Below are 27092 nucleotides of genomic sequence, written 5' to 3'. Positions count from 1 at the left end.
GGCCAGGATGGCTTGCCATCATTGATGGAACAATGAATTCTGAATTATACCAGTAAATTCTAAAGGAAAATGTCAGGACATCGGTCCATGAACTGAATCTCAAGAGAAGGTGGGTTATGCAGCAAGACAACGGCCCTAAGCACACAAGTTGTTCTACCAAATAATGGTTAAAGAAGAATAAAAGTGAATGTTTTAGAATGGCCAAGTCAAAGTCCTGACCTTAATCCAATGGAAATGTTGTGGAAGGACCTGAAGCGAGCAGTTCATGTGAGGAAACCCACCAACATCCCAGAGTTGAAGCTGTTCTGTACGGAGGAACGGGCTAAAATTCCTCCAAGCCGGTGTGCAGGACTGATCAACAGTTACCGCAAACGTTTAGTTGCAGTTATTTCTGCACAAGGGGGTCACACCAGATACTGAAAGCAAAGATTGACATACTTTTGCCACTCACAGATATGTAATATTGGATCATTTTCCTCAATAAATAAATGACCAAGTATAATATTTTTGTCTCATTTGTTTAACTGGGTTCTCTTTATCTACTTTTAGGATTTGTGTGAAAATCTGATGATGTTTTAGATCATATTTATGCAGAAATATAGAAAATTCTAACGGGTTCAAGCACCACTGTATATTAGGGATAAAATTAGCTCATGTTTTAAGTTGTTCAAATTTTGTAAAGCTGTTTTGTGACAATGTTTATTGTTAAAAGCACTATACAAATAAACTTGACTTGACTCACACAGTAATCAATCACTAATTCACACTCACTGTGATCAATCATACTTACACTGTGATCAGTCATACTAACTCACATTGTAATCACACTAACTCACACTGTGATCAATCACACTCACATTGTAATCAATCACTAACTCACACTAACCCACTGTGATCAATCACACTGTAATCACTCACTCACACGGTGATCAATCACACTAACTCACACTGTAATCAATTACACTAACTCATACTGTAATCAATTACACTAACTCATACTGTGAACAACCACACACACTAACACACCAATCACACTAATCGATCACTCACACTAACTCACGCTGTGTGATCAATCACACTCACACTGTAATCAATTACTCACTCACACTAACTCCCACTGTGATCAATCACAGTCACTGTAATCCATTGCTCACTCACACTGTAACCAATCACACACTGTAATCAATCAATCACTCACACTGTAATCAATCACACTCTCACTGTAATCACACTAATCACCTTAAACTGCATTTTTAAATTAATATAAACATTATTCATATTATTATGATAATGCCTCATTTAAGTGATATCATATGACAGGAAGTGCTGTTGCACTGAATATCAGCATGGCTGTGATTTGATCGCAGGCACACGGCTACAGGCCACGCTGATATTCAGGTCAAGTTTATTTGTATTGCGCTTTTAACAGCAGACATTGTAGCAAAGCAGCTTTACAGAAAATTAAAGACTTTAAACATGAGCTAACTTTATCCCTAATTTATCCCCAATGATGACGCCTGTGGCGATGGTGGTAAGGAAAAACTCTGAGATGACATGAGGAAGAAACCGGTATGATTCAGTACAACAGCACTTCCTGTCACGTGATGTTGCTTTTATACAACAGTTCTTTAACCAAGAGATTAATACTGAGTAAGTGGGATTTCAGATACAATATTGACAAATGTTCTATTTATTTTTGCTCCATGAGGAAACAGATCCCAAAAAAGCCAAAGTCATTTTATAGCACTTCAGCTAGCTGGCTAGCTCACACCGATTTGTCTGTTCTTGTTAAAGCACTGTTATTTTCACCTTTAAAGTGGTCGGCATGTTGTGTAAATCAAATGGTGCTAACCCCCAAAAATCCATTTTAATTCCAGCTTGTAATGCGACAAAACAGGATAAACACTAAGGGAGATGAATACTTTTGAAGACACTGTACATGAGAAGTGGAGTGATACACACAGTGAAACATTTAAATGCTGTTATTGTGAAATCAGAACTCTGAGAACACTGAACACTCTGGGAACGCTGCTCAATCAGATCACTGGACTGGAACTAACTGTTGTATAAACACATCATTGTTCAGGTTCGTGTATATCCCGGGAGTCATTATCTTGCCTGTGTATATACTGCACATATAATCGTGTGTGTGTGTGTGTGTGCGCGCGCGTGCTCAGAGGTCCTGCTTCTCCAGTCCTTGGTAAACAAGCTGAGAGTCAGTCAGTGCAGCGTCGGTGCTGTAATACCCCCGGCTGTCCCCACTCACTACAGGATGCACATCACACTCACACCACCTAAACACACACAGAGTTTTAGAATTAAGAACAAGTTCTGATACCTTCCTATAAGTTCCTTTACCATATTCTCTTCAGTATGGAGCTTCACTCCACACGCAGGGAGCTCCACAATTATCAGTGGAGCGTCCACTGTACACATCTGTGAATAAGCGGTTACTATGGAAATCATAACCTATTAGAATGAGTGCATTAATATAAATTTGCAGCTGCACTACTGTCAAAGCTGCTGTTACAGAAAATTAATCAACACCTTCTGACCACTCAGAGTCCAGAATTTATGATTTAGTAACTAAAACAAGTCACAGGAACAAGACAACATGAGAAATATCCAACAGTGACAGCAAAAGTACACTAATGACTGACATCCACAAAGCACACAACATTCATGCACTGATGGAACCATGGAGGCTCGGCTCAGTGCGAGTTCCCCATGGACAAGGACGGTTGTGCTGAGGCACAGAAGACTGAGCAGCCCGACATCGGTGATGTCAGAGCTCTGGGCTGTGGGAAGGGCATGAAGTGAGCACTGGAAGCCCTGGAAGGTCCAAGCAGGTTGGTAGATCAGGAGAAGCTAGGAGATGAGAACTGAAACCATGAAAAAAATTGTAATTAAGGAGATGATCAATCTGAAATAAAGAGATCATTTACTGTGCAGTTAAGTGTGTAAAGTACAGCTGTTTACACTGAGAACTACAACCCCGATTCCAAAAAAGTTGAGACAAAGTACAAATTGTGAATAAAAATGGAATACAATAATTTACAAATCTCAAAAACTGATATTGTATTCACAATAGAACATAGACAACATATCAAATGTCAAAAGTGAGACATTTTGAAATTTCATGCCAAATATTGGCTCATTTGAAATTTCATGACAGCAACACATCTCAAAAAAGTTGGGACAGGGGCAATAAGAGGCTGGAAAAGTTAAAGGTACAAAAAAGGAACAGCTGGAGGACCAAATTGCAACTCATTAGGTCAATTGGCAATAGGTCATCAATGGCCCTTTTCCACTACCCTTTTTCAGCTCACTTCAGCCCGACACGGCTCGTGTTTCGACTACCAAAAACCAGCACGACTCAGCTCGCTTCAGCCCTGCTTAGCCCCTAAAACTCGCACCGTTTTGGAGTGGGGCTGAAGCGAGCCAAACCGTGCCGAGTGAGGCTGGGGGCGTGAGCAGACACTCCCCTGTGCACTGATTGGTGAGGAGGAGTGTCCTCACATGCCCACACATGCCCCGCGAGCACGCTGGGATCTGTAAACACCGCAAACCCGGAAGGAGAAGAATTACGAATTACGAGAATTTCTGAAGCCTTATGCGCCTGCGCTCTTGCCAGTATCTGTCCGCGTTGTCGGTGACAACAAGCCACAGCACCAAGACCAGCAACACTAACGACTCCATGTCCTCCATGTTTATTGTTTACTATTCGGGTCGTGAGACTACCACTTAAAAGATCACTGATGTCACTGTTTGCGCTGCTTAACGACATCACCTGACGTCCACCCACTTTTGCTAACTCCACCCAATGTGTCCACCCACTTCCAGCCAGCACGGTTCAGCGCGGTTGTAGTCGAAATGCAACTCCAACAGCCCCACTCAGCTCGACTCAGCCCAACTCAGCACGGCACGGCTCAGCCCGACTCAGCCGCGTTTGTAGTGGAAAAGCGGCATAACATGACTGGGTATAAAAAGAGCATCTTGGAGTGGCAGCGGCTCTCAGAAGTAAAGACGGGAAGAGGATCACCAATCCCCCTAATTCTGCGCCGACAAATAGTGGAGCAATATCAGAAAGGAGTTCGACAGTGTAAAATTGCAAAGAGTTTGAACATATCATCATCTATAGTGCATAATATCATCAAAAGATTCAGAGAATCTGGAAGAATCTCTGTGCGTAAGGGTCAAGGCCGGAAAACCATACTGGGTGCCCGTGATCTTCGGGCCCTTAGACGGCACTGCATCACATACAGGCATGCTTCTGTATTGGAAATCACAAAATGGGCTCAGGAATATTTCCAGAGAACATTATCTGTGAACACAATTCACCGTGCCATCCGCCGTTGCCAGCTAAAACTCTATAGTTTAAAGAAGAAGCCGTATCTAAACACGATCCAGAAGCGCAGACATCTTCTCTGGGCCAAGGCTCATTTAAAATGGACTGTGGCAAAGAGGAAAACTGTTCTGTGGTCAGATGAATCAAAATTTGAAGTTCTTTATGGAAATCAGGGACGCCGTGTCATTCGGACTAAAGAGGAGAAGGACGACCCGAGTTGTTATCAGCGCTCAGTTCAGAAGCCTGCATCTCTGATGGTATGGGGTTGCATTAGTGCGTGTGGCATGGGCAGCTTACACATCTGGAAAGACAGCATCAATGCTGAAAGGTATATCCAGGTTCTAGAGCAACATATGCTCCCATCCAGACGACGTCTCTTTCAGGGAAGACCTTGCATTTTCCAACATGACAATGCCAAACCACATACTGCATCAATTACAGCATCATGGCTGCGTAGAAGAAGGGTCCGGGTACTGAACTGGCCAGCCTGCAGTCCAGATCTTTCACCCATAGAAAACATTTGGCGCATCATAAAACGGAAGATACAACAAAAAGACCTAAGACAGTTGAGCAACTAGAATCCTACATTAGACAAGAATGGGTTAACATTCCTATCCCTAAACTTGAGCAACTTGTCTCCTCAGTCCCCAGACGTTTACAGACTGTTGTAAAGAGAAAAGGGGATGTCTCACAGTGGGAAACATGGCCTTGTCCCAACTTTTTTGAGATGTGTTGTTGTCATGAAATTTAAAATCACCTAATTTTTCTCTTTAAATGATACATTTTCTCAGTTTAAACATTTGATATGTCATCTATGTTCTATTCTGAATAAAATATGGAATTTTGAAACTTCCACATCATTGCATTCCATTTTTATTTACAGTTTGTACTTTGTCCCAACTTTTTTGGAATCGGGGTTGTAGAAAAAAGTCAAAAGGCTGAATTTCTTTCAAGAGTTCATGAAGAGAGTTAAAACTGCTACAGATGTAGAAGTTCAATAATCCGATCGGTGAAAGAGAGAGAGAGAGAGAGAGAGAGAGAGAGAGAGAGAGAGAGAGAGATGGGGACAATGGATTAAGCAGTAGACTCAGACAGACAAGGTCAACACTTCACAACGTTTCTGAGATAAAACTGAAGGTTTCCACTCTGAAGCCGATACACGAGTCGCAGGAGAATGACTCTGATGTGGTGAATTAATCGAGAGAAATCCATTCAACAACATCAAGACCTACTGAGTAATTCCAGCTTTATGGATGTGACATGAACTCGTATTCACTTGTGTCCTTAAAGACAGAACACAAACTTATTTTCTGATGTCCATTTGAACAGACACTGAAAACATGACATGCTTCAGTCTACGGATTTAAGACGTGTGAAACAGTCCTCTATCATAAACATCACATCACTGCGTGGACCACTGTATGAAATTATTAAACCAGGTGTGTGTGTGTGTGTGTGTGTGTGTGTGTGTGTGTGTACCCCTCAACTAGGGAATGAGAAGTGTGCCACTACAATCTGAATTATTATGTCTTTATTTGTAAGTGATGTTTTGTGAATGAATTACAGCAAATTGAAATTTTACACCAAAGCTTGACCTTGTGTGTAAGTTTCCAAATTCAATTTTATAATCATCAGTTTCGGGTGGCACAAACCATTTCACATTCATTTCTTCAAATTCAGCTTCAGATTTTCAGAACACTACCCCAGTTACTGATTGGCTGAAATGCTGACAATTGAACCTGTGGCTCCCTGATAGTGTTACGGCAGCAGTGTTGCAAATGCAAATAAATAAAGTCATTCAAATTCGTATTTGTACATTTTAAATTCATATTGTAGTTTAACATTTCTCATTCCATGCTCAACTCTCAAACGCAAATCAAATCACTTCTTAAACATTTCATCAAAGCAGATAAATAGAGATTAAAGTGGGCCATTTAAACCCTCCTCAGGGGTTGATATTTTAGTAATGGCTCACATTGAGGAACATATTAGTCTTTATTTCCTACAGACAGGAAATGACATCAGTTAGATGTGTGTTTTAAGTGTACACACACACACACACACACACACACACACACACACACACATGATAAACCTGGGTGTTAACAACACAACACAGAAGAGAAAGTTAATGCTGAAAAAGTAAAATAGAGATTAAAAAAAAGCACTGACTGATGGATGGAGTGACTGTGCAGCACTTTACTGGAATATAAATGTGTTAATGCTGCTGTATTTGAAGTCTCTGGAGTAGCACAAGGTTGGATATTGTCCTCACTCATCACTGACATAATGGAGTCAATGCATCCCAGACAGTACACCGTCAGAACACCAATGCTTTGTGCAAGGACAGTTTTGTTCCCGGAAAGTCCACATAACAAACCAGACATGAAGAGTGAAGAATCCATGTGCCAAGTTTATTAAATACCATCAAAAGTCATCAAACAAAAGAGCAAACTGAAGAATAGTCACATATCAAGGAGCAAAATGGTCAACATACAGAATTAGCTATCAGAAGAAACACGGTTCAAGAGAATGGCAAAACTTCCCAATGATTATTGCTGATATAGTGAATAAACTCTGAAATGTTCACACTAGGTGCCCCAGACTGACCGAAGATCTTCAGCAGATTAACGATGCACGAAATACTGCTGTCATCAACAAGGAGTTGGCAAGACTGAACATTGATATTACTTGCCTGCAGGAGACCTGTCTCGCTGACAGTGGTTCCATCAGAGAGTCAAAGCACACCTTCTTTTGGCAGCACTTGGCACAGGATCAACCAAGACAGCATGGTGTTGGCTTTGCTGTGAAGAACTTGCTTACTGCTGCCATAGAGAATCTTTCAAGTGGGTCGGAGAAAATACGCACTGTCCGCATGTCACCACTTTCAGGTCTTGTCACCGTCATTAGCGCGTATGCCCCAACACTCAACTCCATGCCAAAGGCTAAAGCTCAGATTTATGAGGCTCTAGATGCTACACTATCCAGGATACCCAGTGCTGAAAGCATGTACCGCTTAGGAGACTTTAACACCAGGGTGGGATCTGACAGAAACTCTTGGCCCACATGCCTCAGGCATCATGGCATCGGCAGGGTAAATGAAAACAGTCAGATTGCTTGGAGATCCACAAAGTTTCTTGGAGGCACTCACAGTCTCACCACTGGTACCAGCTTGACCTTGTCATGACCAGGCGCTGCGACCTGAGCAGCATCCCCCTCACACTAAACTGCACATGTACCAAGCCTGTGTACTTGACACTCTCCTGTACAGCAGTGAGTCCTGGACAACATATGTGAGGCAGGAAAAAAGGTTTAACAGTTTCCACTTCCGCTGCCTTTGGCGTATCCAGAACATTCCATGGCAGGACAGACTGACTAACACAGAGGTCCTTCAACATGCTGGCATCCTAAGCTTGTACACCCTTCTTGGCTACAGATGCCTCAGGTGGCTAGGCCACGTGCGTCGCATTGACTCAGGGTGCATTCCAGAGGATGTACTGTAGGGCGAACTGTGTGAAGGGTCACGTCCAGTTGGAAGGCCGCATCTCCGTTTTAAAGACGTGTAAGAGAGACTTAAAGCTGGTGGGCAGCAATCCAAGTAATTGGGAAAAGACAGCAGACTTGCATGAAGCTTGGAGGACCGCAGTCAGAAACGGTATGCAGAAGGCTGAACGAGACAGAAATGACCAGCTCGCAGTGAAAAGAGCAAAGAGGAACGCGAGGGCAACATCTTCAAGAGAGCCATCATCATTTATCTGTAGCCATTGTGCGAGAGACTGTTGTTCTAGAGTAGGCCTCTTCAGCCAAACTAGGAAATGCGGCAGCACCTAATGTGCTACACCATTGACTCCCGAGATGAATGGATGCCGACAGTCAGCAAACTGAGAAATAATCAGGAAATGATCAACTGATTCAAACTCATGAGTATGAAACTGGGGGGGCACGGTGGTGTAGTGGTTAGCGCTGTCGCCTCACAGCAAGAAGGTCCGGGTTCGAGCCCCGTGGCCGGCGAGGGCCTTTCTGTGTGGAGTTTGCATGTTCTCCCCGTGTCCGCGTGGGTTTCCTCCGGGTGCTCCGGTTTCCCCCACAGTCCAAAGACATGCAGGTTAGGTTAACTGGTGACTCTAAATTGAGCGTAGGTGTGAATGTGAGTGTGAATGGTTGTCTGTGTCTATGTGTCAGCCCTGTGATGACCTGGCGACTTGTCCAGGGTGTACCCCGCCTTTCGCCCGTAGTCAGCTGGGATAGGATCCAGCTTGCCTGCGACCCTGTAGAACAGGATAAAGCGGCTACAGATAATGAGATGAAACTCATCTGCCCTCTGCTGGTGGTGAGAGGTACGGTCATGGGCTGGATGATGAACATTTCAAAAGGTCCATCAGCCAACTTCTTTAACTAAAGATAAAAAGATGTACTCTTGATGATGCCACCCCATAGACAAGGAACTATTAAATGTACAGGGTTTGGTAGAAAGTCCTGATGAGGGTGAAAACAGAAATTTGCAAGCTAGCAGTGTTTGAAAAGTCCAAGTAACGAAAAAATCCTGCTTGGACCAATAACTTTATTTACAGCCGAGTTCAGCAACATGGAAGGGATCGCATTCAGGAACATTCACAGGTAACACAAGTCAGAATTTCCTGAGAAACTGCATAAGGCATAGTAGAGAACAACAATGCTGTGATCCTGTAGAGCTTTCAGATAGGATTCAGAATAAAGAAGGAGCAAAAGTAATCAGTGTGGAAACAGCGGGCAATCCCGAGAAATGGCACAATCCAAAAAAAGGAATACAGGAAGTAGAATACCAAAGGACTGATAAAGGAACAGAACCAAAGAGAAGCAGAAGCTGGAGGTTAGATATTACAAAATACAAACACACACTTTACCTAAGGGCAGCATAGATGTCTGGGTGAGAAGCTCCTTCCCATGAGGCATGATCCACTAACAGCGCTCCTATATACACACACACACACACACACACACACACACACACATCAGAGAATCACATTAAATTTTAGCGAGGATACTCACATGAACACAACACAGTGTATGCAGATGATGGTATGTCTGTAAAGGTCCTCAGTTATCCACAGAGATGCCTACCCCAAATTTTGAATTTCAGTATTCTTGAAAACATTTTTCAGTATTTTGGAATGACTTTCAGTAACATTAATTTATGCGCATTTCCATTATAAAGAGGTGTATATACCAATATGTTTAACATTTAAATTATTAAAAAGAACTGTTGTGTGAATTGAATAAACAAAACGCGAGCAGCCATCTCAACTGAATTTCCACTCAGCAAATTTCTAGAGCATACAGTATATCACATTTTTATAAATACAATAGTGTTCCCTGTTTGCAGACATTACGGTTGACTACCAATCATTGGTATTGAATGTAACTCCTCAAAAGTATTATATTATATTGCCTGGCAAAATGTTCTACCTGTTAACGGATTCCTGTTAACCGATTCTAATAAAATAAAATAAAAAATTTCTTATTTCATGCCAAAGAGAGTCCGACATTATCTTAATGTCCCAATATATAAATACTTCAGCATAATGCTTCAGAAGAGACATTGAATAAAATGGCATTTATAATTGTATTTAAAACAGTGGAATGATCAATTTTTTGCCACAATCCCAACAGCACTAATCATAAAATTCTGTTTTTGATCATACTACATGTACATTTGCACTTGCAACACTGAAAAGACTTTGAATTAAAGAAGTACAGCCAGTGTTTGATATTTCAGTGAATAAAAATCAGACATGTAAAAAGAAACTGAATAAGTTTAACTCACATTTCATGGCACTAATCGGCAAGTTCAACTCCAAGCACAGGTCAACCATCACCGCTTCAGCACGCGTCACGTTCTGTGTCTTTTCATCCACAGATTTCGTAAAAAACTGCTGGATTCCCCCAGATTTACTTTTCGCCTGACTCGCCATTTCAGCATACTCCATATGTTTTTTTTTTTGTAGTTGACATGCCGCGTGCAGTCATCGCGACCACCATGAGTGATGTTAATGTCAGTTCTACACAGTTTGCAGTGCGCGTATCCATTGCCCTTTTGACTTGGTGTAATGCACGGCCATTCTACCGTATCGAAAATAGCGCGAACAAATGTGCGGAGTCTGCGCATGTCACACACAGCATGTGTGGTTGTCGTAAAAATAAATAGCCTAGCCATGAATCGCGCATGGATTGAAAAAGTCGCTTGGACATTTAAAAATAACTCACTGGAATTTTTTAAGACTTTATAATAATTCCGTACAGAATAACACTGTTTGCCGTAACATCGTATTTACGTAACTTTTCCGTACAAAATACGGCCAATCCGTACTAGTAGGCATCTCTGCATCCAGATCATAGTAAACTGTAGGTGCTAAAGAAGGCAACTGGACTTGCTTGAAATTCTTGAAGACATTTCACCTCTCATCCGAAAGGCTTCTTCAGTTCTATCTGACTAGTGGAGAGTTCCAGGTATTTATCCTCTAGTGGACCAAAAGCAACCCTAAGAAGAGTTGTTGAGGTCACATGGGTCATTGACCCTCTCAGCCATCCTGTAGGTGTTAGGGTCACTGGGAGCCGGGTGTGAATGGTGTTAGCAGCCTAGAAGGTCATTAGGGTGATCTGTGGGTCATTGGCTCTCTCTTTGCCATCATGTGAGTCATTGAAGTCAGCTGAGTCTTGGTGTGGATGTGTATTCAGTTTTCTCGGAAGCATTGTAGGTCAATTGCATTGTAGGTGGCTGATAAGTAGTGTCTCAGACCACCTCCTCTGTTCAGTGATGGTCATTCCAGGTTGATGATGACGGCTTCTTTTACTCCTCTTTCAAACCACCAGTCTTCTCTGGCTAGAATGCGTACATTGCAGTCCTGAAACGAGTGTCCTTTGTTATTGAGATGAAGATAGACTGCAGAGTTCTGGCCTGAGGAACTGGCTGTCCTGTGTTCAGCCATGCGCCTGCGAAGCGGTTGTTTTGTTTCCCCAATGCACAGGTCTGTGCATTCCTCACTGCACTGAATTGCGTACACTATGTTGTCCTGTTTGTGTCTGGGTGTTCTGTCCTTGGGGTGGACCAATTTCTGCCTCAGTGTTACCGGGTCTGAAGTGTACAGGAATGTTGTGTTTGTAGAAGATCCTCCTGAATTTCTCAGAAAGTCCAGAAATGTAAGGAATGACAATGCTCTTGCGTTTGTTGCTATTTACTTCCCTGTCTGTTAGGTTTCTTTTCTTGGTCTTGACGAAAGCCCAGTTGGGATACCCGTACTTCTGAAGTGCTTCTTTGATGTGTTTTTGCTCTTCCTCTTTTCCCTCTATTGTTGTAAGAATGTTCTGAGCCCTGTGACGTAAGGTCCTAATGACCCCCAATTTGTGTTCCAGTGGGTGGTGAGAGTCAAACAGTAGGTACTGCTCTCTCTGTGTGTGTGTGTGTGTGTGTGTGTGTGTGTGTGTGTGTGTGTGTGTGTTGGGGGGGAGGGGTCCAGTAAACCTCGATGCTAAGGCTTCTGTCTTGTTCAGTGTGCATGCCACAGTCCAAAAAGGCTAGATTGTTTCCACTGATGTCCTCCCAAGTGAACTTGATGTTGATTTCCATTGCATTGACGTGCTTTGTGAAGGCTTACACCTCATGGGTTTTGATTTTTACCCAGGTGTTATCCACATACCTGAAGCAGTGGCTGGGAGCGACTCCTGAAAAAGAGGTCAAGGCTTTGTTTTTCCACTTCCTCCATGTATAGATTGTCCACTACAGGGGACACTGGTGAGCCCATGGTGCATCAATGCTTCTGTCTGTAGAAACATTCATTGAACTGGAAATAGGTGGTGGTCAGGCAGAGGTCAAGCACAGACCACATTTGCACCCTGCTTGACCTCTGCATGACCACTACCTCTTTAAGGATTTCAAGCAAGTCTAGTTGCCTTTTTTTAGCACCTACAGTGTGTGAAGCTGCTGAGTTAAACCTAAAAAGAAAGTTCTAGCAGAAGGGATGAGGCTGAGCAAGAACATCTAACACATACTCATTTTAATAATGCTTTTATCATGTTACAGTACACAAACAGGAAGTTCAGCATATTTCCACTATATGTCATGCAATGGGGCCCATTTACGTTCAATAACGGGTCATGGGCATATTCAGGCTTTCGTCTAAACGGGGGAACGGGGCGCTGCGCCCTCTTACTCTCGGCGTGCGCCCCCTTACCGACTCCGTGAAAACATCCCAGCAACACTACGTGACAATGTGTCTGATCATCAAATACGTTATAATTGCTCCAAAAATATTCCAATCATAGTAGATACACCGCCAGACGGTGCAAAAACAATCCAAATTGGCGTTTTCCAGACTGAGGCGCCATGTTGTTTAGTTGTTTACTTGTCGCGGCTGCTCTCGCGAGATTTGACATGGGTTACATACAAGGTCAGCTGACTTGTAGCGCGAGATTTCTCGAGACTGAATGACCTTTCACCCACCGGCGCGGGAGCTTTTGACAGAAGTAGTTCGCGAGTTGTTTTTGTTGACACTTGGGCATTTAAAGATGTCATCCCGTGGCACGAAGCGGAAGAAAGCCAAAGACTGTCCGGGGCAGAAGAAGATTAGGCCAAATAAAAAAAAAAAGTGTGTTTCCAGTAACCCAACCGATCGAGAATTTCCGCGTCGAAATTGCCGACTGTAAAGTTTTTATTACAAATTTCCCTCGATATTTTAGTGTAAGCGGCGTTAGTTTGTCATAATTTTTTGTTTCAACGCATTCAAGTTGTGAAAGAAACGATAAAAAGTAAAATGTTTCGCCACTTCTATCAGCCCTCCTCCATAAACTGAGCCGAGCCGCCATTTTGAATCCTCATTCAAGGCTGTAATGCAAATTGCTTCCTTTTCAGTATACAAGTGCACTTCCATGGCAGGGAAAAACACTACATTTTGCCACCTATGTAGTCCCCTATTTATACAAATAGGAGTCATTCAGGATTCAGCCATGTTTTTGCCCGACCCAAGTTCTACAGTAGGCGAGGCCGTCTGCTTTTAATGGAAGTAGCCTAGCCTAGGACGTTATTTTCACATTATTTCTTGATAAGGTGTTTTCACGTTATTACACGAAAATATCATGAAATATCGCTTCCGTAGATCATAACTCGAACTCTCGTGATATTTTTTTATTCATTTAAAGATTTAAAACACTTATTTTATTATGATGTGTGGTATAAAGGATTCTGTGCCAAAATACTATTTTGTAAGATGTTTACTTGTGTTAATTTTTTCGAACAAAATAAAAAAAAATTAAGAAAAAAAAAACCTTTCCTACCTACCGACCTTATTTTAGTATTTCATGTTACCGGAAACACACTATTTTTTTTTTTTTTTGGCCTTACTTCTTTCTTTTTCAATGTTGACAGACAATTTGTTACAATTTCCCTCTCAGATAGCCTCAGAATGTCCCATTGGAGCATTTTTCAAAGGCTTTGCACGGCTGGGGGGGACAACCGGCACCATCCCCCCCCCGCCGCTTCGCTCCCTCGCCATGGTGAGCGCCCTCATACTAAATTTTTCTAGAAAAAACCCTGATATTAACATGTAAATAATGGTTCGTTGTCAGAGCGACACCAACTGACACCAGGAGGGATCGTCACATTTACACCAAACTCATTCAGCATGAGGATCCAAGAGAATAAATTATGGAGGAACTTCTGATATCTTGAACAGTATTGCCATGATGGTATTAATTCACATCATGTAATCAGGAGTGTGACATCGTGCCAACGTCCATCACTCAACGTGGCATCAACTTCACAGGTGTTAAAGGTCAGGGAGCAGTCAAATACATGTGCTTTTAAAGTTTGTTTTTAAAGTATAAAGCTTTTTAAAGTATTTATGTTTAGCTGTGATAATCAAGTAACTATCTGAAATATTAGTGTGTGTGTGTGTGTGTGTGTGTGTGTGTGTGTGTGTTACCCATGTAAATGCGTGCGATGCTATATGCTAAGTCTCTTGCTGCGAGCTGAAGGCTTTCTGGTGGACGCGACTCTGCAGTTTGGATGAACCGAGCTAAAGCAGAGAGAGATGAGCTTAGACTCTGTACTGCAGGAAGCAGTGTGGGATTGGCAACACGCAATCGCTCCTACACACACACACACACACACACACACACACACACACACACACATTTAAACTCTTGTTTTCTATAAGCAGTGATAGATTACTTAATGAATTGTAAAGCTTTCATTCAACACAACACCTAGAAGTTCACAGAAAAGGGTTGGAATAAAAGTGAAACGATAAATCATGTCACATTCATTCAGCAGCTGGAAAAAATCACTCATAAAACACGTTTAATAATGAAATGATTGAGTGGAACTTTTGATTTGCCCCCAACTTGCAAAAAAACCTGCCAAAAAACAAAAATTTATCAATGTTCTGTTGACGTGGCAGAAGCCAGCTCGCTCTCGTTAAACCTTATTTTACGGAGACTGTGGATGCGTTCAACACGCTGCCTCAGGAGTCTAACAAGAAAGTGAGGCATCCAGAACCACTCAGAACTGATCGAACTCTCATTTCCTGTCTGCTAAGATGCTCAAACTTCCCCATTTGAAGGCAACATCAATGTCTCCTCAAATCTGTGCAGCAGCTCCCTCAAGCAACAAAATAAATAAAAAGATAGCGGACCGAACTTCACGGAAAACTGATCTCATATACATTTTTGGGCTTTTGTCACTTAAATTTTTGAAAAGAAATAAGCATTGAATTATGTTATAACCCAGTGACTGGAACTAAATACATTTGTTTGGTTTGATTTGTGAAGCAGCTGTTAGTCAATGAGCTAACTCTCTGGTTTAGTTATACAGCATGCTGACATCACACGTCACTGTGAACATTATCCTACAGGTTGTTCGAAACAAATGTCCTTAGAAGACACCTTCAGTCGAACGTCCTGCATTATGAGACACCTGTGTATTACTGCAGCAAGGCAACGAGTCAGTGACATTCTGTTTAGTACGCAGCTGTTACTGAGCTCACGAAGCCATGTAGGGATGCTCAGCCACTTCACAAATACTTTATGTTTAATACTTTATTTTATAGCACTGTAGTAGCTAACTACTGCTCTGTATGCTTACCTTTTCCATGTAAAGTTAACAAGCTAGATATATTTAATCATTTTTGCTTAGCTAATGTACAACATAACCATAGAACGCTTAAATAATAGCAAGCTAGCAATTTTTTTCTATAAGGAATATTTTAGTTAATTGGCATGTGTGCACAGCATATACAGTGGTGCTTGAAAGTTTGTGGACCCTTTAGAATTTTCTATATTTCTGCATAAATATGACCTAAAACATCATCAGATTTTCACACAAGTCCTTAAAGTAGATAAAGAGAACCCAGTTAAACAAATGAGACAAAAATATTGTACTTGGTCATTTATTTATTGAGGAAAATGATCCAATATTACATATCTGTGAGTGGCAAAAGTATGTGAACCTTTGGTTTCAGTATCTGGTGTGACCCCCTTGTGCAGCAATAACTGCAACTAAACGTTTCCGGGATGTTGGTGGGTTTCCTCACATGAACTGCTCACTTCAGGTCCTTCCACAACATTTCCATTGGATTAAGGTCAGGACTTTGACTTGGCCATTCCAAAACATTCACTTTATTCTTCTTTAACCATTCTTTGGTAGAACGACTTGTGTGCTTAGGGTCGTTGTCTTGCTGCATGACCCACCTTCTCTTGAGATTCAGTTCATGGACAGATGTCCTGACATTTTCCTTTAGAATTTGCTGTTATAATTCAGAATTCATTGTTTCATCAATGATGGCAAGCCGTCCTGGCCCAGATGCAGCAAAACAGGCCCAAACCATGATACTACCACCACCATGTTTCACAGATGGGATAAGGTTCTTATGCTGGAATGCAGTGTTTTCCTTTCTCCAAACAGAACGCTTCTCATTTAAACCAAAAAGTTCTATTTTGGTCTCATTCATCCATAAAAATTTTTCCAATAGCCTTCTGGCTTGTCCACGTCGTCTTTAGCAAACTGCAGGCAAGCAGCAATGCTCTTTTTGGAGAGCAGTGGCTTTCTCCTTGCAACCCTGCCATGCACACCATCGTTGTTCAGTGTTCTCCTGATGGTGGACTCATGAACATTAACATTAGCCAATGTGAGAGAGGCCTTCAGTTGCTTAAAAGTTACCCTAGGGTCCTTTGTGACCTCGCTGACTATTACACGCCTTGCTCTTGGAGTGATCTTTGTTGGTCGACCACTCCTGGGGAGGGTAACAATGGTCTTGAATTTCCTCCATCTGTACACAATCTGTCTGACTGTGGATTGGTGGAGTCCAAACTCTTTAGAGATGGTTTTGTAACCTTTTCCAGCCTGATGAGCGTCAACAACGCTTTTTCTGAGGTCCTCAGAAATCTCCTTTGTTCGTGCCATGATACACTTCCACAAACACATGTTGTGAAGATCAGACTTTGATAGATCCCTGTTCTTTAAATAAAACAGGGTGCCCACTCACACCTGATTGTCATCCCATTGATTGAAAACACCTGACTCTAATTTCACCTTCAAATTAACTGCTAATCCTCGGGGTTCACATACTTTTGCCACTCACAGATATGTAATATTGGATCATTTTCCTCAATAAATAAATGACCAAGTATAATATTTTTGTCTCATTTGTTTAACTGGGTTCTCTTTATCTACTTTTAGGACTTGTGTGAAAATCTGATGATGTTTTAGGTCATATTTATGCAGAAATATAGAAAATTCTAAAGGGTTCACAAACTTTCAAGCACCACTGTATAACTACGTGGACAATTTCAGCTAATAAAAAATAGCTTAACACTCACAATACCACTAACACTAGTAGTCAAGTCAAGTTTATTTGTATAGCGCTTTTAACAATAAACATTGTCACAAAGCAGCTTTACAGAATTTGAACGACTTAAAACATGAGATAATTTTATCCCTAATCTATCCCCTTGTTAGTAGTGAGTGCAGAACTAACAATACTGCTAGAAACTGAGAAATAATAACTCCTGCAGCGTTGATGCAGATGAACGCTAACGCAGAGCCATAACGACTGTCTCTGACTAAAAACACTGCCAGTTACTAACTGCTATTAGCATAATTAGCCTCATACAATTACATACCTGACTGAACTCAGTGTTAACCAGCCTCATTAATCAATTAGCATATTCAGGTATGATTAGCATAAAGATGTGTGTGCGCTGCTTACACATGCAGGTGAGTACTCCACTGATACACACACTGCTGCTGCCACAGTCACACTGCATTCGGCAATATCCGTGTTCAGGTATTAACTCTGTGTGTGTGTGTGTGTGTGTGTGTCTGTATTTTATCTCACCTCCACATCAAAGAAAAAGGCCTGCAGTGCGCAGCCTGAGGATTTAGAAATTGTGCGCAGAACATCCAGGGAGAGAACATTAGTGGTGCCTTCCCATATACTCAACACCTACACACACATACACACACACGCATAAATATAACTTTCATAATGAACAATAAGGATAGCGATAGAGACAGATAGTAGAGTGTGTGTGTGTGTGTGTGTGTGTGTGTGTGTGTGTGTGTGTGTGTGTGTGTGAGAGAGATTTCAGAGAAACCTGTAAGATCCATCACGATTACAGAGATGAACGAACCTGACTCACTGAGATTAAAAGGACGTTTAGACCAAACTGTTTGACCATCATTTGTGTGTGTGTACCTGTGCATCTCGTAGCAGAGCAGGCAGACCCGTGTCCTCAATATAACCTTGTCCCCCAAAACACTCCAATCCCTCTGACACCACAGCAACCGCCTGAAACACACACACACACACACACACACACACACACACACACACACACACACACACACAGATGGGGACTGAGGATAGGACAGCTGTAATGATGGGAACAGTGATTGTTAGCTCAGAGTCTTGCTGGGACAGAGAGGAGAAAAGAAACTCAGACAGGAAGGGGACAAAAATGGTTCCTGTGAGGACAGAAAGTGGACAGACATGGAGACTACATGGATAATGTGGTGAAAGACATGGTGTCTGTGGAGCAAGAGAGGATGGAGTTAGGGAACATGGGGGCAGTTTGAAAAGACTCATTTGCTCCAGTCCAGAGATCAATAAGCTCTGGTAAAGGGGTGTGTGAAGGGTCTACAAGCTCTGGTATGGGGGGTGGGGGTAAGGGGTCTATAAACTCCGGTATGGATGGTAGGGGTGGGGGGCGGGGTCTACAAGCTCCAGTACAGGGTGGGGGGTTTGAGGGTGAGAGGTCTACAATCTCTGGTATGGAGGGGTGGGGGGTCAGTGGTCTATAAGCTCCGGTATGGAGGGTGGGGGTGGGGACCTACAAGCTCTGGTACAGAGGGTGGGGGTGGGGTCTACAAGCTCCGGTATGGGGTGGGGGTGGGGTGAGAGGTCTACAATCTCCAGTACGGGGGTGTGTGGGGTGTGTGTGTGTGTGGGGGGGCTCACTCTTCCACGACTGATTTCTCATGAATCTGAGGTTAAGATTGGCACAGTGGTGTCGTGGTTATCACTGTTGCCTCACAACAAGAAGGTTCTGGGTTTGAGCCCAGCAGCCGATGGGGGCTTTTCTGTGTGGAGTTTGCATGTTCTCCCTGTGTCTGTGTGGGTTTCCTCCGGGTGCTCCAGTTTCCCCCACAGTTCAAAGACATGCGGTTAGGTTAACGTGGCGCAGCCCTGGGCTGAAGTGACCTTGAGCAAGGCACCTAACCCCCAACTGCTCCCCGGGTTAGGTGCCTTTTCCCCCAGCAGTGTTTCCTAAATACAGGGATCTCTGTTATGGTCCATGAGAAACAGATAAAACACTGACACTGCATCAGGACCCACGATTGTGAATCCAATCACAGGGAAATTTCATATAACCTCTGGGGCCTGCAGAAGGTCTTCTGTTTCTACTGCTTCAGGTTTCAGCATTTAAAATGTTTTTGTGTATACAGTGTGACTGATTAGTGTGTATGTGTGTACCTGTTTGCCAGTGTACAGTTTAGCTACAGGTGTAAGCAGTCTCAGGAGGTGTGTCTCTCGCTCTGTTGCTGTTCCTGTTTCCTCTCGTCCTAAAAGTCGGCAAACTTCCATCATCAACAGAAATGCAGCCCGAGTCTCTACCTGAAACACACACACACAAAATGAATGCATCCAAAAAGATTAGTAGAGGAGCAAATAAGGACACATTACATGTGTGTGTGTGTGTGTGTGTGTGTGTGTGTGTAACAGTGCAGTACATTAATGATCTATTAAAAATAAAGAGTTCTGAACTTGTACATTCATTTACATGTGCATCATCAATTAGCATCAGCTGATTGTGGCTAAAAATGTGAGTTGTTACTATGGCAACACAATTAGCAAGCAAAATGTCTTCATTATACAGACTGAAGAGCATTCTGCTGAATAAGTGTTTCATATTACAGTAAAATATAATCATTATTATAAATAAAGCTGGTGCAGATTTAAGGGAGGCACACTCAGCGCGTGCCCTCCTGTCCAAAAAAAATAGTTTTAGTATTGCAGACACCAAGATATGCCTGGCATTTTTTATTTAATTAATAAGGTTTAAAAAAATAAACTGTTATGTGGGATTGAGCTGAAGAGTTTATGTTATAAATTTACATTTAATAGTAAGCCCTAGTTTAGTTTTATTCGTTCATGACACAAATGCAGTGAAAAGCAAGCTGGGCGAGTCCTGTAGGATTTTAACAGGCTGCATGAACTTCGTGCATCGACATAATAACATTGTATTCCTGGACTGCACCGTAGACTGCATGTTAAGGGTGTGCACCATCCTTTTATGTTCATGGTATCATTAACATGCGTGTTCACAAACCAAAATTATAAGATGCTGCAGCAGGCTTACTGCATACACACACGTGTCGGATGTCTGGCTACTGCTTGTATTTATTATTTCTTCGTTTGCACGTGACATCATACAGTAGCTAATTATGCTAATTATGAGGCTTTGAACCAGAAGTGGGCTATGTTGGAGGATGTACACAAACTCACGTGGTGCACATTTATTATAGAAGATATGCTCGATGTCAGAGTGCAGGCACTTACGGATGCAATTGCAGGGGAGAACGAGTGCGGCGCAAACTGCAAACTAAGCCAAATCGTGGAGCAGGAATCATAGTCAGGAAACGCGTGGAGGTTGATCAATCAGAAAACAGCTTCATACAGAGTAGATGTGAAGATGAGGTCGGGAAATGAGCATAAACAGTGGTCTTAAACAGGAAGTCAGTCAGAAAACAAATGGCTTAGTAAAGTCAGGCATGGGACAAAGAATGATACTTCGCAGTGAGTGAGTGTTTGAGCAGGGTTTAAATAGGCGAAGCAATTGGCAAGTGAATTGGTGACAGGTGATGTAATCAGTACTATGATGTCCATTTTTAAAGTCCAAGTTTCCATGAGCCATGAACAACGGAGAGCAGGTGGGATTAACGCACCTCTTTGTTTACACTGAAAATTGAATTTATTGTCCGTTAACAAAACATAAACTTGAAAGAAAAGTGGTGGTAAAATTAGTCCATAGATGTAATGCCAACAAAAAAGCTGTTTCGAAATGAATGTAAACTAGAGAGTGGTCAAAAACAGTGTGATTGCCCGCCCTCCCATTATCCATCGGCCTCCAACTAACACCTGTGCCCAACACCATATACCCTTTGCCCCTTCAACGTCACATCAAAGATGGTTGGTCACCACGTCAGGCAGGGAAATGTAGTTTAAAACCATAAATCATACAAAAACGACCATACTTCAAAACAAAAAGTAATAATTCAAAGAAAAATAAGAAATGGCTATAACATACCAGCCCCTAATTTTGAAAAACAAAATTATAAATCATACAGGGATAGCCATTATAGATTCCAATAAGTCATAAACAAACAAAAGGCATATTATCATCCAAGCACATACATCTTCTGTATAGCGCATAATATCAAATGACATACTGAACGTCCATTTCAAAGTAAAGAATTTCAAAGTCTTTTCAAAGTCCTTTTGTGTGTGCAAGAGTCTGTTCAGATATATGTAAGAATGTAAATGCATATGTACGCACGAATATGAATCCAAAAAAGGCTTGTAAAAAACAAAAAAGTTCTTCAGACCAAAAAAAGAGGTCTATGATCCAGATCCCAAAAAAGGAGGGTTACCTTTTCAAAATTCAATAATCATATTCATCATCATCATAATCATATTCATCATAATAATCATACAATGTAGGCCTACTTTATGAACACAATTATTTACATTCAGGTACAATAAACCATCTTTCATTTCAATGTTCAATAACTGAATATTTCATAACTAAGGATTATTTATTCAGCTTCAAGTAGAAGGCATAACTTAGTAATAGGCCTTTCTAATTCATTAGTTTGGGTCTTAACCCGTACCTTCCGCACAAACCCCTTTGAATCTGCCACTGTGTTTTATAATGCACCCTAATGGCCATGAGTTTCGAGGGGCTAATTCGTCAACTAAAAGGACTAGGTCTCCTATGGAGAAGCTTCTATGGGGCCTGTTCCACTTTTGGCGCTGTTGCATTATGGGAAGGTATTCTTTTGCCCATCTTTTCCAGAATAAGTCACTTATATACTGCACTTGTTTCCAGCGCCTTCTTCCATAAGTTTCATGCTTATCAAATAGACCAGGGGGAGGATGGGCTTGTCCTTTAATAACAAAAGATGGTTTGGTGTTAATGCCTCAAGACCATTTGGGTCATTGCTGGATGGTGTTATGGGTCTGTCATTTAGCACAGCTTCGACCTCACAAAATATTGTACTGAGGGCTTCATCATCAACTGCTTGCTGATTGGTGACTGAGCAGAGAATTCTTTTAATTTGCTGTACCAAGCATTCCCAAACGCCACCGTGATGGACTCCATGAGGTGGGTTAAAGGTCCATTTGATTCCATCCTGCCTGAGAGTGTTCTGAATTTTGTTTTGGTTTAGGTTTTGTAGTGCCTGTTTCAGTTCACGATTTGCACTTATGAAGTTTGTTCCATTATCCGATTTTATTTCTTTAACTTGTCCTCGCTGACAGATGAACCTTCTGATCACATTGATGCATGAATCTGTATCAAGCGTATGGGCCACTTCAAGATGTACAGCACGGCAAGTTAGACATGTGAATATGACCCCATACCTTTTAACAGTATTCTTGCCTCTTTTGACCTCAATAGGTCCGAAGTAGTCCATTCCGACCAGAGTGAATGGAGGGAGGTCCACTGCAAGTCTTTCAGGCGGCAGGTCGGACATTTTCTGTTCCCCAGGCCTTTGATGGAGGCGGCGGCAAGTCATGCACTCCCTGATGATCTTTCTGGCTAGTGTGTTGGCATGAGGAATCCAAAACTGCCGACGAAGAAAGGAGAGCATATGATTCCTTCCACTATGTCCAACTTTCTTGTGTACATAGCGAAGAATGAGCTCAGAGATGTTGCTACTCTTTGGCAGAGTGGCAGGGTGTTTCGCCTCTTCTGGCAATGCAGCTTTGCTCAGCCGACCACTTACTCGTAGGACGCCATTAACCTTTGTAGGCTCTAGCTTGTATAGATGACTAGATTTCTTTATGGCTTTTCCTTCAGTCAAGTTTGATATTTCCTCAGGAAAATGCTGCTTTTGCACAAAACTGATTATTGCCTTTTCAACCTGTTCAAGATCTTTCACTGAGAGGTAAGTGGACTCTTTCTTTTCAACCTTTAGCTTTATATCTTTGGTATGTATGACAACACGTATGTTTGTCTTTCCATCACATCTTTGTTTAAGTGTGTCTTTGATTTTTAAGATCCATGCAACTGCTCTTTTCAGGTTCATCCAGTTTGAAAAGTAAGACAACAGCTTGCTGGTGGGACAGGACTCTTTCATTGACTGAACAGTGGTGGCATGGACAGAAACTTCCTGTTTTATCTCAGGATCGTCATCTGAAATGATATCTGTGGGTGGTAAAAGAGAGCAACTGGACTTGCTTGAAGATTCTTGAAGACGTTTCACCTCTCATCCGAAAGGCTTCTTCAGTTCTGTCTGACTGGTAGGGAGCATCAGGTATTTATCCTCTCATGGATGAAAAGCTCATCTAAGGTGTCATTGAGTCATCCTGTTGGTGTGGGTCACTGGGGGCTGGTTGTGAATAGCCTCGAGAGTCGTTAGGATGATCAATGGATTGCCCGTTAGGGTGATCAATGGAATGCTGATTCTCTCTGTCCTCCTGTGAGTCACTGAAAACAGCTGGGTTTTGGTGTGCATTCAGGCCCTGTCCACACGGCAACGGATTCAGGTGAATCCGATACAATTGTTTATCGTTTCGGCCTGGCATCCACACAGCACCGGCGTTTTGGGTGCCCCAAAACGCAATCTTTTGAGAACGGGTTCCAGAGTGGAAAGATCTGGCAACGTTGCCGTTGCGAAGTCGTCTGGATGAGTAGAACGGATTTGTTTACGATTACATCACAACCACATGACTGTGAGTGCTTCACGCCGGGTAGAAGTGTAACGAACTCGATGCAAGTTGTCAACAAATCCTATAACTTGGTTCATGAAACGCGCTTACAAAATATATCCACTGTGAATATTTATTGTGTAATGGTGCAAAGTGAGAGAGAGAGAGAGAGAGAGAGAGAGAGAGAGAGAGAGAATAGCCCTTAGGGCAGAGTCAATCCCGCCAGCAAAAATAGGGAAAAAAAGGAGCGATCTCACCTCTTCAGATGTTGGTTTAAGTCCTACAATACATTCCTCAAAAAGGGCGCAGAAGAATAAATTAATCCATCAACGTGTAGCATTCAATTTATTCCGGACCATTAAAGACGCCGCCTTCCACGTAGAATCATACGTCATCCTCGCCGCCATATTGGATGGGTCAAAGCGGAGAATAAAGATGCCTCATTCATGTGCTGCGTTTAACTGTACCAACAGGTTTGCCGTCCAAACGAGCTCACATGGGATTACCTTTCACAGGTGAGACTGGAAAAATACTTTTCATTGTATTTGGTCATTACAACGTAATTTTACAAACAGATTTTTCTGACTTTGTGGCTAATATGAAGTCTCACGCATAATAGTTTATGCGCATGCGTCCTTACTTCTTCTATTGTTCTGGTGTCTCCGAAGGGACCGTCTTACAGCGCCCCTAGAGGTGTGGCATGTGTATTGCATCGTTTTCAGCAAGCGTTGCATTGCCATATGGACCTGATATTTTACTGCTCGTTGCCCATGTGGACGCGATATTTTTTTAAATAACATCTCGTTGCCGTTGTCGTGTGGATGTAGCCTCAGTTGTCTGGGAAGTGTGCCAAAGACCGCATTGTAGGTGGCTGATAAATGATGTCTTAGACCCCCACCTCTGTTCAGTGATGGCCGTTCCAGGTTGACAAAAATGGCTTCTTTAACTCCTCGCTCATATCAACGATCCTCTCTGGCTAAAATGCATACGTTGCAATCCTGAAATGAGTGTCCTTTGTTGTTAAGATGAAGGTAGACAGCAGAGTCCTGGCCTGAGGAACTGGCTCTCCTGTGTTGAGCCATGCGCCTGTGAAGCGGTTGTTTTGTTTCCCCAATATACGAGTCCGTGCATTCCTCACTACACTGAATTGCATACACTGCGTTGTCCTGTTTGTGTCTGGGTATTCTGTCCTTAGGGTGGACCAGTTTCTGCTTCAGGGTGTTACTGGGTCTGAAATGTACCAGAATGTTGTGTTTGTAGAAGATCCTCCTGAGTTTCTCAGATAGACCAGAAATGTAGGGAATGACAATGTTCTTGCGTTTGTTCCTGTTATCCTCCTTGTCCGTTATGTTCCTTTTTCTGCTCTTGAGGAAAGACCAGTTGGGATACCCGCAGTTCTGAAGTGCTTTCTTGATGTGATTCTGCTCCTTCTCTTTTCCCTCTATTGTTGTAGGGATGTTCTGAGCCCTGTGTTGCAAGGTCCTAATGACCCCCAATTTGTGTTCCAGTGGGTGGTGAGAGTCAAAGAGTAGGTACTGGTCTGTGTGTGTGGGTTTCCGGTAGACCTCGATGCTCAGGCTTCTGTCTTGTCTAATGTGTACATCACAATCCAAGAAGGCTAGATTATTCCCACTGACGTCCTCCCAAGTGAAGTTGGTGTTAATATCCACTGCACTGATGTGCTTAGAGAAGGCTTCCACCTCATGGGTTTTGATTTTAACCCAGGTGTCATCCACATATCTGAACCAGTGGCTGGGAGCAACTCCTGAAAAAGTGGTCAAAGCTTTATGTTCCACTTCCTCCATGTAAAGATTGGCCACAATAGGGGATACCGGTGAGCCCATGGCGCATCCATGCTTCTGTCTGTAGAAACTTTCATTAAACTGGAAATAAGTGGTAGTCAGGCAGAGGTCAAGCAGGGTGCAAATCTGGTCTGTGGTGAGGTTCGTTCTATCCAGTAAGGTGTTGTCTCGAAGGAGTCATTTTCTAACAGATTCAACTGCTTCTGTGGTGGGAATGCAGGTGAACAAAGAAATGACATCATAGGAAGCCATGGTTTCATCTGAGTCTAGTTTGAGGTCTGCAACTTTAGTAGCAAAATCTTGGGAGTTTTTGACGTGATGTGGCGTATTCCCAATGAGAGGAGCCAGGATGGTGGCTAGGTGTTTGGCAATGCTGTAAGTAACAGAGTTTATACTGCTGATGATAGGTCTGAGTGAAGCTCCTTCCTTGTGAATCTTGGGGAGTCCGTATATGAGAGGAACGGCTTCCCCAGGGTACAATCTGTAGTACAGAGATCGGTTGATGGCTTGGTCCTTTTCTAGTTGTTGCAGGCAGCTAACAACATTCTTTTTGTAACAACTTGTGGGGTCCCACCTCAAGGTTTCATAGGTGGTAGTGTCGCTGAGGAGACTGGTCATCCTGGAGTGGTAGTCCGCTGTATTTAGCAACACTGTGCATCTCCCTTTGTCAGCAGGAAGGATGGTGATGTTCCGGTCTCTTTGAAGTAATGTAAGAGCCCTCCTTTCTTGGATGGTGAGGTTGGAGGGGGGTGCTTTCGCACTGGACAGAGCAGCTGATATCCTCAGTCTAAGTTGTTCTGCCTCTGTGTTGGTCAGATTGTTGTTTCTGATGGCTGACTCTGTGGCTGTGATGAGGTCTACCACTGGTATCTGCTCTGGTGAAACTGCAAAGTTAAGTCCCTTCGATAGAACATCTTTCTCTGGTTGGGTGAGTACCCTGTCAGATAAGTTCTTCACCCATTTCTCTTCTATGTCCAGTTGTGTAGCCTGGTCAGATTTCTTCCTCCAAGTCAGCCCTTCTGTCTTGCTGGAGGAGGTGGTTTTAGACAGCAAAGTTTGAAATTTGTGCATCTGTCGTTCCTTGCCTTTGGTATGTTGTGAAATCTGTGCCTTCTCAGCGAACTCAGAGACTCGTTCCAAAACTTCACTGGGAAGAAGTACTGTCAACTCTTCAAACATCAGTTCAGTCTTGTTCTGGAGAGCATCGATGGTGAAATGTACTTGTCTCACTCTCTCATTGAGAAGCTGCTTCTGGGCTTTCTGGAGGATTATTTCAGCTCTGTGTCCTTTGACCATTGAAAACAGGTGTAGGCTAGTGGGGATAATGTTGGATTGTCGGCATCTCAGGTTGAAACGCAGGTGGTTTCTGTAGTCTGCCAGTTTTCTGGAAGTCCTCTCATACTCCCACACCAGTTGAAGGGTTCTCATCCCAAAGTGCATGGAAACATGTCTGTGAAGATTCTCAGTCATCCAGGTCATAGT

The 27092-nt window shown here is 42.6% G+C and overlaps 1 protein-coding gene across 2 annotated transcripts in view; it reads right to left on the bottom strand.

The window, feature by feature from the left end:
• Positions 1 to 1674: 1674 nt before the first annotated feature.
• LOC132866540 (acyl-CoA dehydrogenase family member 11-like) overlaps positions 1675 to 27092 on the bottom strand; it is a 41488-nt gene continuing 16070 nt past the window's right edge. For both annotated transcript variants that reach the window (XM_060899371.1, XM_060899372.1), the window contains exons 10-15: positions 19351 to 19491; positions 18073 to 18165; positions 17713 to 17820; positions 14302 to 14467; positions 9232 to 9298; positions 1675 to 2294 (exon numbers count right to left, since the gene is read on the bottom strand). In XM_060899371.1, coding sequence (XP_060755354.1) covers positions 2174 to 2294; positions 9232 to 9298; positions 14302 to 14467; positions 17713 to 17820; positions 18073 to 18165; positions 19351 to 19491 — 696 coding nt within the window. In that variant the 3' untranslated portion in view covers positions 1675 to 2173. The remainder of the gene's footprint in view (positions 2295 to 9231; positions 9299 to 14301; positions 14468 to 17712; positions 17821 to 18072; positions 18166 to 19350; positions 19492 to 27092) is intronic.

The sequence above is a fragment of the Neoarius graeffei genome, chromosome 18 (assembly GCF_027579695.1).
Source record: "Neoarius graeffei isolate fNeoGra1 chromosome 18, fNeoGra1.pri, whole genome shotgun sequence".
In the NCBI taxonomy this organism is placed as follows: Eukaryota; Metazoa; Chordata; class Actinopteri; order Siluriformes; family Ariidae; genus Neoarius; species Neoarius graeffei.
The sequence above is the reverse complement of the archived record's forward strand: the minus strand, read 5'-3'. Positions and strand labels throughout refer to the sequence as shown.